Below are 12,769 nucleotides of genomic sequence, written 5' to 3'. Positions count from 1 at the left end.
CTTTGTTATACAGCAGGAACTAACACAACATTGTAAAGCAATTATATGCCAATAAAGGTGTTAAAAAATAAATAAATAAAAGGGATCAAAATAATGTAACACAAAGGAATGAAACGCTAATTGTGCAATTGCATATAGGCATAGTCTCAAGTCAAATATGCTAATCACCACTTATTCTATAAAAAGGGCCAAAAAATCAACTATTATCTTTCATATTTATTTGAACATTCTATAGTCTGGAAAATGAGAAAAGTGAAGATAATTTTTTCAGGTGACTGAAGCTTTGCAAACAGATCAATCTGTGAAACAACGTTTGTGGAGGGGCAAGACTGATTTTGTTATGCAGGCACATTTATGAAAATCATTTCTAATCATTTTTTAATTAAATAAGGTATACATGAATTAATATTTATATTATAAAATTAGAACATTACAGACAAGGCTAAAGTCTCCTGTAAGTATTACTTTCTCCCAATCCTGGTCCTTTTCCCATTGCCCAGAGATAGCCATTATCAGCCATTGTTAAGAGTTTGGCATGTATCCATTCTTTAAATAAAAACCAGCTTTATTGAGGAAGAATTGTCATACAATCAACTGCACATATTTAAAGTGTACAAGTTTTGACATAGGCATACACCTATGAAAGCGTCACCACACGCTCCATACTCATCACACGAGAGGTGACTCATTTCCCTTTGTGACGTCTTCTTCCTTCCCATCCTCAGGCCCAGGAACCCATTGATCAGGTTTCTGTCACTATAGATAGTTTGAACTTCAATAGGTTTATATCAGTGGACTCATACAGTGTGTACTCTTTTTTTTCTGGCCTTTCTCACTCAGCATAACTATTTTGAGATTCATCCATATTGTTATGTGTATCAAGAGTCCATTCCTTTTATTGCTGAATAGTATTTCATTATAAAGGTATACCCCAATATTTTTACCTATTCACCTGTTGAATATTTGAGTTGTTTCCAGTTTACAGCTATTACAAATAAAGCTGTAGTAAACATTAGTGTTCAAGTCTTTGTCTGGACACATGCTTATTAAAAACTTGGGTAAATACATGGAATAGCAAGATCATGTGGTAGGTGTATATGTAAAATTTTAAGACACTGCCAAATGGTTTTCCAAAGAGATTGTACCTCTTAGCATGTCAACCACCAGGGTATGAGAATTCCAGTTCTTCCACATCCTTGCCAACACGTGATATGGTCAGTCTTAAATTTTAGCCTTTCTAACAGGTGTTAAGTAGTAGCTCATTATAGTTTTAATTAGAATTTCTCAGAAGACTAGTGACGTGATTCATGTGCTTGTTTGCATCGTCTTTGGTGAAGTGTTTCTTTGTATGTTTTGTCCATTTTGTGGGGGGGTTGTTTGTTTCCTTATGTGTTGAGGGTTCTTCTTACATTTTGGATAAAAGTCCTGTGTCAGATATATGCTTGCAAATATTTTCTCCCAGAAGTGGCTGGTCTTTCCATTATTCTAAGTTTCTCTAGAAAAGCAAAAGTATTGAAATTTGATGAACTCCAATATTTCAATTTTTAAATTGATATTGTATTTTTGGTGTTATACTTAAGAAATCTTTGCTTAACCCAAAGTCACAAAAATTTCTTCTCTTTTCTTCCAGAAGTTTTATAGTTTTAGGTTTTACATTTATGTACATGTCTTTTAAATATGCTTTAATTGCCCTTAGGTGAGTAACTAAATGTGGAATAACTGGATCATATAGTAGGTGTACATTTAATTTTTTAGGAAACTGCCAAGCTGTATTATTTCTGACTTCATTTTATTTCCTTTATTGGCTTTATGAACCATAACTCTTATTTGTGTTATTTTGGTGGTTGCTTTAGAATTTATTGTATAAATCTTCAACATATCACAGTATATCTTTAAATGACATTATAACAATCCTGCATTACAACCTTAGAAGAGTACACTTCCATTTTTCCCCTCTAGGCTTTAGAGCCCTTGTTGACACTAATTTTACCCCTACATGTAGTATAAACCCCACATACATTGTTACTATTTTGCTTTAAAAAATCTATGAGCTTTTAAGTACTCTTAATAAGAGGAAAAATATCCTTTTCTATTTAACCATATATTCATCACTTCTGGTGCTCTTCATTCCTTTGCATAGATCCAAATTTCCATCTAGTGTCATCTTCTTTCTGCCTGAAGGATTTCCTTTAACAATTCCTGTAATGTAGGTCTGCCAGAGACGAACTCTCTCAACTTTTGTATGTCTGAAAAAGCCTATTTTGTCTCTGTTTTTGAGAGACATTTCTACCAGGTACACAATTCTAGTTGACAGTTTTTTCTTTCAATTCTTTAAAGATGCTCCACCGTCTCCTGGGTTGCATGGATGAGAAATCTGTTGTCATCCTTATTTTTGTCCCTCTGTAATGTGTCTTTTTTCCTGTGACTGCTTTAAGATTTTGTCTTTGTCCATGGCTTTGAGCAAGTTGATTATGCTGTGCCTTGGTGAAATTGTGTTCGTATTTCTGGTGCTTGGTATTCCCTGGGATTTTTGGATCTGTTAGTTTAAGGTTTTCATCAAATTTGGAAAACTTTCAGTTTCTTTAGACATTTTTTGGTCCCCCTCCTTCTTTCCATTTCAGGGATTTCAGTTACATATTTACTAGGTGACTTGAAGTTATCCCACAGTTAATTTTCACTTTTTAAAAAAATTATTTTTTCTCTCTGAGTTTCATTTTCAACACTTTCAGTTGCTATGTCTTCAAGTCATTAATCTTTTCTTCTGCAATGTCTTATTGGCTGTTAATCCCAGCCAGTGTATACTTCATTTTAGGTATTACAGTTTTAATCTCCGTAAGTTCTATTTTGGGTTTTTAATATCTCCTATGTCTCTGATTAGCTTGTTGAACCTGTGGAATACAGTTATGATAAAAGTTTCAATGTCCTTCTCTGTGAATTCTAACATCTGTGTCAGTTCTGGGTCAGTTTCAATTGACTAATTTTTCTCCTGATTATGAGCCTACATTTTCCTCCTTCTTGGAAGCCTGGCCATCTTTGTATTCCAGACATTGGGCATGTACCTTGATGGGTACTGGATATTTTTTATTTCTATAGCTTATATTTGTATTTCTTGAGCTTCTTGGGATGCAGCTAAGTTACTTGAAAAGAGTTTTATTCTTTTGGGTCTTGCTTTTAAGATCTGTTAGATGGACCTGAGACAGTGCTTGCTTAGTCTAGGGATAATTATTTCACACTACTGAGGCAAAACTCTTCTGTACACTCTACTGAATGCCCATGAAATGTAAGGTTTTTTCCCAGTCTCCCTGATAGGAACAAGCACTGTTACTGGCCCTGAGTGAGCACCAGGTACTGCTCCCTCTAATCCTCTCACGTATTTCCTCTAGTTGTCCTTTCCCCAGTCTTGAGTTATGTCCAACATGAATGTACCTATCAGTAAGTGTTATGCTGAGTAGTCAAGGGGGACATTCCATGATCTCCAGGGACCCTTTCTGTGATGTCTCTATAGGACTCTGTCCTGTGACTTCCAGCTGTCTTGATCTTCTAGCTACATCTCTTCAAATCAGGGAGTCCACTGGGCTCTGCCTGGGTTGCCTTTCTCTGCACTGCAACCTGGAAATTCTCTCAAGGCAGTAAGCTGGGCAGTCATAGGAATCACCCTGTTTATATGCCAGCTCTTGGGGATCACTCTCCTTCTTTGCCTGGTGTGCAGTGCCTTAAAAACTGTTGTTTCGTATATTGAATATTTTGTCTGTTTTGTTGCTGTTGTTATTGCTTCAGACATGAGGGTAAATCTGCTTCCTGTTACTCTGTCTTGGCTGCAAGGTAAAGTTGGCATGTATCCATTTAAAAATATTTACATGTTATAGAAAAGGCATAGATTGGTTTGTGTCTATCCGTCATCATTCTGCAACTTGCTTTTTCATTTAAAAAAATTTTAAGCTTATTTCTGGTTACCTTTGTAAAATATTCCATTGCATGATTGTATCATATTTATCCATTCTCCTATTGATGGACATTTAGGTTGTTTCTGATCTTTGCTATTACAGACAATGCTGCAGCCAGCAATCTCATGCATGTCTCCTTGCATCATGTGTAAGAGTTCCTTTAGGGAAAGTACAGAAGTCAAATTGCTCTGCAATGTGACCATAGGAGTTTACATTCCTACAATGTACGAAGACTTGTTCCTCCACAGTCTCACCAATACATTATATTGGCAACCTTTTAAGTTTCTGCCAACCTGCCAGTTCATTATTGTTTTAATCTGTATTTCTCTTATTTTTAGAAGGTTGAGTCCCTGTTCACATTTTTATTTGCCATTTTTGTTTCTTCTAGGAATTCTGTTTTGTCTTTGCCTAACCTTATATTGAATTATGTTTATTGTACTTTAATTTGTTTGAATAAATGCTTAAAATTTTAGAGACTAACCTTTTATTTTATATATATAAATTATATATAATATTCTATTTTATTGAATATAATTATAAATACAAGTATTTTATAATTATATTTTGTTTTATATTTCATAATTATAAAATAGAACATTACATATATAATTAATTTCTCTAAGTTTATACCCTCTTTTATAATTTTCTATTTTCTTATGGCACAGAATTTGAATTTTATCTGGTCAGGTTTATCAGAATTTTACGTCTTTTGATTTTTCGACTTAAGAAAGGCTTTCCTGTTACCAAAGTTATTAAGAGATTCTCTTACATTATTTCTTAATAATTTTAAAGTTAAAATGTTTGACAGTTAGATATTTAATCTATTTAAAGCTTACTTTTGTGTATACAGTGAGGCAGGGATACAAATTGTATTGTTCCTATAAATATCAAAATATCCCAATACAATTCTTTGAACTGTCCATCTTTTCACCATTTAACTGTCTCTATCATATAGCAAATTCCAAAAGGATACACGAGTCTGTGTCTTAAATTTCTTTTCTGTTCAATTAATCCACTGTTACTATTGGTTTGTAAGATCTTGCTGTTTTGGAAGGCAAATCCCGTCTCTTTGTTACTCTTTTTCAATATTATGTTGAATTTACCCTTCCATGTGAGTTTGCAATCAGGTTCATGTTCCCCCAAAAATCTTGTTAATGTGATTGAGTTTGTAGTGAATCTTTAGATTCATTAGGGAATCATAACTATCTTTAGTATTGAGACCTCTAATCTATTCACGTGGTCTAGCTCTTTATGTTGTGAGATTTATTTTCACGTTTTTTCAGTAAATCTTTGTAGTTTTTGCTATGTTTTTTACTCAGTTTTATTGAATTTATTCCTAGTTACTTGACAGCTTTCTTTGCTGCTGTAACTGGGATCATTTTTGCCTAGTTGGTTATCGTTGGTATACAAGAAAGCTGCTGGTGTTCAATCTGTTGAACTTTCTCTCTCCTTCAAGCGGAAGTCACCTATTAGTTCTAAAAGTTCTCAGTTGACTCACTTGGATCCACCTTTGTGTCTTAGCTTAGAATAAATTCTAAATGACAAGTTGTTAAACTAACTTTTTAAATGATTGGTGATTTTGTAGGTTCCTAAGTCACCCGTTTGAACCTGTGTTCTACATTCTGGGGGCACAAAGCACGGGAAACTATGCTCTCGGGTGCTGACTGTGCAATTTTTAGTTGATCACTGATAATATTCATTTGCCCTTTTCTCGTCACAACCAAAACAAAACAAAATCTCCTCTGGCTGACTCTTATTAGTTGGGTTTCAGCTTTTAACATATAAAGTTCATCTCTTGGAACAGATTTTCTCTCAAAAGCTGGAGTAAGACGTCAATTGTTATATACAAAGATACATAAGAAAGCAGCTGGAAATCATACTGAGTATGATAGGGCCTAAGTCAAGGCACCAGGACACACGTGTGAGGGGTGAGTGAGGATCCTGAGGCTGGCAGAGGTTTCTAGAACAAAAGTGCTTGCTGCCTAGCCTCACCTTTTCCTCTCTCTTTTCCTCTTCCCATCCCCCATGCTCCACCCACAGCATTCTATGCGTTTTAGCCAAATACCATACTGAGAATCACCCACACTGTGTCATTCCCTTTTGGGGAAACCAAACACAGCACAAAAACTGTGGTTTTCTAGCTCATGTATCTTGATGGATAGATAATTCAAAGTAAGCTGATAGGCAAAGGCAAGAGAGATTTAACCTCCTGTAGATAGAAGGGCAGGCATTGCATAAGTGAGAAGTAGAAGACCTTGAAAAACGATTTATGCTTAAATCAGAACTACAATGAGGTACCACCTCACACTGGTCAGAATGGCCATGATTAAAAAGTCTACAAATAGCAAATGCTGGAGAGGGTGTGGAGAAAAGGGAACCCTCCTGCACTGTTGGTGGAAATGTAAGTTGGTGCCGCCACTATGGAGAACAGCATGGAGGTTGCTTAAAAACCTCAAAATAGAGTTACCATATGATCCAGCAATCCCACTCCTGGGCACATATTCAGGCAAAGCTATAATTCAAAAAGATACATGCACCCCTACATTCATAGCAGCACTATTCATAATAGCCAAGACATGGAAACAACCTAAATGTCCATCGACAGATAAATGGATAAAGAAGATGTGGTACATATATACCATGGAATACTATTCAGCCATAAAAAAGAATGAAATAATGCCATTTGCAGCAATACGGATTCAACTAGAGATTATTACACTAAGTGAAGTAAGTCAGAAAGAGAAAGATAAATACCATATGATATCACTTATATGTTGAATCTAAAATATGATACAAATGAACTTATCTATGAAACAGAAACACACAGACAGAGAACAGACTTGTGGTTGTCAAGGGGGAAGGGGGTTGGGGAGGATGGACTGGGAGTTTGGGGTTGGTAGATGCAAACGATTACATATAGAATGGATAAACAGCAAGGTCCTACTGTATAGCACAGTTAACAATATTCAATATCCTGAGATAAATCATAATGGAAAAGAATATTAAAAAAATGTATAAGCCTGTGCACCACAACTACTGAAGCCTGCACGCCTAGAGTCCAAGATCTGCAACAAGAGAAGCCACTGCAATGAGAAGCATGTGCATTGCAACGAAGAGTAGCCCCCGCTTGCTGCAGCTAGAGAAAGCCCACACGCAGCAACGAAGACCCAATGCAGCCAAAAATAAATTAAATTAAAAAAAAAAAAAAAGAATATATAGGGACTTCCTTGGCAGTCCAGTGGTTAAGACTCCATGCTACCAATGCAGAGGGTGCAGGTACGATCCCTGGCTGGGGAACGAAGATAGATCCCGCATCCCACATGCCACATGGCGTGGCCAAAAAAAAAAAAAAAAAGTATATGTGTGTATAACTGAGTCACTTTGCTGTACAGCAGAAATTAACACATTGTAAATCAACTATACTTCAATTAAAAAAAGAACTATTTCTGCTTAAACAAATGCACCAGAATGTTGTGCTCCTGTCAAACAGTATTCAAAGCAGCAAAAATGATAATATTTTCCTTAAGTTTTTCAGTCTCTCTGTTAACGTTTTTGAATACATCATTTTTTGTGCATATATGCAAATCTACAAGGCAATCAATTTGTGTGAGACGGTGAATGCTTAAAAAGGCCACAAAAAGACATTTTAAAATTTCCGATTTGAGGTTCCCTCATATTTGGACAAGGATGTAAATTCAACCCTGTAGTAAATTACAGCGTATTGTAAAGATGAAATGGTCTCTTGGCCTGCATTCTCTCCTCGCCGCATCCTATCCTACACACAGCTGCCATACCAGTCCTCCAAAAACACCAATTTTCATATGCCACTTTTCAAAAACTAGCTTCCTGGCTTCCTGTTGCTGAAAAATAGTTTCACGTGCTTTTGTATGGCATTCAAGGCTCTCCAGGATATGGACCCTCCCAAACATTTCAGTCCTGCTCATTTCTTTCACCATGCACAGGCCCATCTCCCAGCCATCCCAGCAAAGGTACCAGGCATCTCCTAGGCTTGTTGGCTCATTCAGCGGTGTCTGGAAAGGCTACTCCTGGGTCACTTGCCAACCCCTAGAGTCAGGAGGCAGGGGTGATGGTGCCACAGCCTGATCACATGGATTGAGAGCGGAACGATGGTTCTCCGGGAGTACACTGGGGCATTACTATGAGAAGTTATGTGGCAAAACAGCAGAGACCCACTACCACTGCCTTAACATACTCTAGACAGACGTTCGCAAATATCTGTTCCAAAAAGGAGACAAATGAACTTACTAACTCTCATTTGCGCCTCTTCCACAACACACAATTCCCCAAGGGTATATCAAGCCAATTCAACCGAGAGACTGTCCCATTCTGGAACATAAGGAGTCTCCTATAATCCTAAATCCATATGCTATCATTGCAGGTCTAACCAGTTTGCTGGGTTCATTTACACGCAATGTACAACAACCCTTTGAAATAAGGAAGTACGTGGTTCAACAATATAACTTTCTATCTCAGGTTGCATAAATTTAAGTAACACCCAAAATGATGTAAAATGAACAAAAACAACATATTTCAATGATGAATCAAATAAACTTATGTTTTGAGTTGCTGTTTTCCCCATTTGAAGATAACATTCCTGATCACCGTCATTGTCTGTGAAAAGACACAAGACCAACAGTTTTCCCCCCACTTAAGGCTTTAACCATAGTATCATAAACAAACGTCTCAAAATTTGCATGAAAACTTCCATGGCAAACTGTCAGTCTGAGGGTGGTCACCACCAAGCCACTTGGCTTCCATAGGTCTTTAATCCCTTTCTTCCACACATACCCCTTCCTGTTTTAAACGTTTCTTATCTTGGTTCTACAGTGAAACAGTATCTGCAGATCTCTCTCGACCACACACTCCTAAAAGTCAGGGACTTCTCACTTTGGTTTCCCAGGGCTTGGCATTTTGTTTGGGGCATGAGGGGGCTATCAATCAATCCATTGATCTGTGCTGTACACGAACCCTATAATAAATACTGGTTCATTTCTTATAACAAAGGCAATAGGAGCTTCTCATAATAGACTAAATTCCAAGGAAAGAATGAAGGCAGGAAAGTAGTTGGTTTATTTGTACCTGCTATAAGCCAGGCACTTTTAGGTAATTTTATATATGCAATATTTCATTTAACTTTCACAATCCTACAAATTCTTACAGACTCAAGAGTTTTGAGTAACAAAACTTTGTGTGCTAAAGTGTGCACACAAAGTAGCACACTAGCAACTTTTTGTGCTAAAGGAACACAAACTCATGGTGACGGGCCTGTGAGTCAAATCCAGCACATCTGACTCTTTGGTTACCAATTCCCATTTATTGTGATTCCGAGATTCATGAGTTAATTTAGGTGCTATTAAGAAAAGTCAAAAATGTCTATTTTAAAGAGTGTTTTAAAACCCTCTTTGGGTAGCAATAGAAGGAAAAGCAGAAGGACACAGTATGACAGCAAATGGATTGTATGGTAGCCCTTTGGCAACTCCAGTGGATGATAATTGTTTTTAAGTGTCCATCAACAGATGAATGGATAAAGAAGATGTAGCAATATGTACAATGGAATATTACTCAGCCATAAAAAGAAACGAAATTGAGTTATTTGTAGTGAGGTGGATGGACCTAGAGTCTGTCATACAGAGTGAAGTAAGTCAGAAAGAGAAAAACAAATACTGTATGCTAACACATATATATGGAATCTAAAAAAACAAACAAACAAAAATGGTCATGAAGAACCTAGCGGCAAGATGGGAATAAAGGCGCTGACCTACTAGAGAATGGACTTGAGGACATGGAGAGGGGGAAGGGTAAGCTGGGACAAAGTGAGACAGTGGCATGGACATATATACACTGCCAAATGTAAAATAGCTAGTGGGAAGCAGCCGCATAGCACAGGAAGATCAGCCCCGTGCTTTGTGACCATCTAGAGGGGTGGGAGGGAGTGAGATGCAAGAGGGAAGAGATATGGGGATATATGTATATGTATAACTGATTCACTTTGTTATAAAGCAGAAACTAACACACCATTGTAAAGCAATTATACTCTAATAAAGATAATTGTTTTTAAATTAGCTTTTTGTAAATTAAAAAAAAAGTTCCACTTGCATTATACTTTAGAGTTCACAAAGCCCATGGGAAAAATAAGGTAATGAGGGCTTATGGTTGCAATTCACAAAAAGTAGGTACAAGGAAATGGAATGAAAGGGAATAATATATATAGTCAATTTTCTTTTAAAAAATTAATGGTGAAGTGTGTTTCTGCCACCCCTCTTCTATCTGATATAATAAAAGTGGGAGTGATAAGACAATTAATTCAGGGTTTTGAAAAGCAAACCGTCTTCAGAGCAATGCTTGAGCTTGTGCTGTCGACTTGCTATGTGGCTCCTGACAACCAACCTCAGAAATAATTCCATCATCATGAGAAGTACAGAAAGAACCACAAACCAAACCTCAAAATGGATGCTAAGAGAAAACACCGTTTAAAAAAATTTCCCTTCCTATCAGAAGGCAGACCAAAAGGAAGTTCATCCTCCCGCCCACAGACTCCCCAGAGAGCTTTCCACCAGAAGGTCGACAGCCAGCCGGACCCTCTTCTCTGAGCCTCCCATTTCTTTCATGGCATATTAAGTGCCGATGTGGAGAGTGCCATGGGCCTCAGGACTACTCAACAGAGGGGGAGAGGCACAAAGCACGCCCCTGGTCGCCAAGAGGGTATGTACACACTTGCTGCTTTCCTGCATTTTTCGGAGCTGAGTTTTTAGCCAGAGGCTGCTCCTTCACGATAAACTGACTAAAAGCTATGTTATCTCTTTCAAATCAGTTCCTCTCTTTCAATTCTTATGTGTGAAGACAAAGGTTATTTTAAACCCTTAAGAGATTACTATTAAATTTAAATTGCCTGTAACCCTCGTATAGTAATAGATTTATGATGGATGATAGGTTTAGTTAAAATATAACATTCTTAAAAATATTCTTAGTGGAAGATTCCAATCTGTGCGCACGTAATTGGTATAAAATTAAAATTAAAAAAATTAGACCTTGGCATTTCCGAGGGAGCCCTAAGCTATTTTTCTAGCGAGGCTGTGCGAGTGTGTGTCAGGCTTCCTCTTTTCACTCCCTTTGTGTTGTAAGTACCCTGGAGGTCATGTAATAACCAATGCCAAAGAAAAATCAAAATAGAAATTATTAGCGTGTGCCATCATGCAGCGGCGTACTCTGCCTAAAGAGCAGGAAACGGTCTAAACATCAGACCGCCGCCAGGCATCTCAGCACAGGCCTGTGCGCGGAGGAGAGTTGCGGCCGGGCTCAGGGCGAAAGGAGGGAGCCAGGAGAGCGACCCGCGACTGCAGCCGGCTTTTAAGGCTAATAATCGCTTCGCAGCAGGTCCCGGGCAGCACTCCCGCGAGCTCCGCGGCGGGACCTGCCCTGGAAGACCTGGGCGCAGGACTGGAAAGGCGCTCGCGGCTGGTGCTGGCGACTCCAGGGCACCCGGGGACTCTCCCCGCGCCCTGGTCCGCTGCACCCGGGCTCCAGCTTACGCGTCTGGGGGCGGGGGGTGAAACCGGACGCGCACGGCAGGGGCTTTGCTAATTGCCAAGCAGGAAGTGAGCGCCGGGAAGAGCGGCGGAGATAGGGGAGGAGCAGGCGGAGGAGGGGCGCGCGGAGCTGCCGAGGTTCGCTCCCCACGCGTCCGAAAGGCAGGGCAACCGAGCCCTGCAACCCGGCTTTCCTCCCCTGTCCCGCCAGCCGCCCGGCCCTGCTCTGGCGCCCGTCGGCCCCACTCCGTCCCCATGGCTTCTCCGGACGACCCTGTGCCCGCGGGTAAGTTGACACCGCGCCGCACCCTCACCCGGAACGCGGACCGCGGGTCGCTAGATCGCGAGGCGTCCGCGTCTGCGGCGGGGCTGTCGGGGCCGAGCCCCCCACGAGCCCCGAGGGGCGACCTGGGACCACCCTGGACCCTGGCGCCCGACCCGGGTCCGCGCGGGGCCGGACGGGGGACAGCGGCGGCGCCCGGTCCCGGAGGGCGAGGTGCGAGGCTCCCCCCGCGAGCGGCTGATGGTGGCGCGCGCCCCCCGCGGCCCCCTGGCCCCAGTCACCCCCAAGCGTGCCTGAGACGCCCCTTCTCTCCTCTTGCTCTCTCGCCCCAGCGTCTTTGTTCTGCACCGGGGATGCCAGGTTGAAACAAGCCCCTCAAACCTTTCCGGCAGAAAAGAGCGCAAGGGGTGGATTTCTTTCTTTCCTCCCGAGCTCTCCCTTTCTCCCTACTCACGTGCCTTCTCATTTCTCCTCTTCTCTCCTCGTTTCACTTTCATTAAATGGTTTTGTTCTAAATACTGGCCCTCGGAGCTATTTCATAAACTAGTATCCACAAAACCAGGCGGCTGATCCCACCTGTAGAGGCCTTTGGTTAGAATGGCCTCTAGTTCTGTCCTTATCGTTAAATATTGTGTTTGCACCTGAAGCCAGAATCTAGATCTTTCTTTAATCTCACTTGAATTGAAAAACCGTAGAATACTGTGTCTGTTCTTGAGACCAGGCTCTGGATTTTTCTTTAATTTCACTTGAAAATCTTCCTCAGACTTAACCTTTCAGGAATTCGCTGTCCTTGCTCTCCCATACCCTAGGCTGGTCCTCAGCGAATGTTTGTCGAACACGTGAATGAATGAATGATGTATCCCCCCCCAGAGCACACTGGGGCTTTTTCTAGTTTTGTTGAGGCTGGAAGGGCTAGGGAGAGAGCCAGATATACAGAACCACAGATACCTGCTTAGAGACACGTGTTCCCTATTTTATTTCTTGGGCTTGGGCAG

General features: G+C 40.2%; 1 protein-coding gene across 2 annotated transcripts in view; it reads left to right on the top strand.

Moving 5' to 3' along the window:
* Positions 1 to 10,603: 10,603 nt before the first annotated feature.
* The window catches only part of EDARADD (EDAR associated via death domain), a gene marked incomplete at its 5' end in the record, with an annotated part of 54,434 nt that continues 52,268 nt past the window's right edge, over positions 10,604 to 12,769 (top strand). The window contains one exon of one of the 2 annotated variants that reach the window (XM_082854250.1): positions 10,604 to 10,667. In XM_082854250.1, coding sequence (XP_082710376.1) covers positions 10,604 to 10,667 — 64 coding nt within the window. Of the gene's footprint in view, positions 10,668 to 11,746; positions 11,778 to 12,769 lie in introns of those variants that run through there. The other variant, XM_082854251.1, reaches the window with a different exon arrangement.

This window comes from Leucopleurus acutus (assembly GCF_964270905.1).
Source record: "Leucopleurus acutus genome assembly, chromosome: 14".
Taxonomy (NCBI): domain Eukaryota; kingdom Metazoa; phylum Chordata; class Mammalia; order Artiodactyla; family Delphinidae; genus Leucopleurus; species Leucopleurus acutus.
This window is presented reverse-complemented; position numbering and strand designations above follow the sequence as displayed.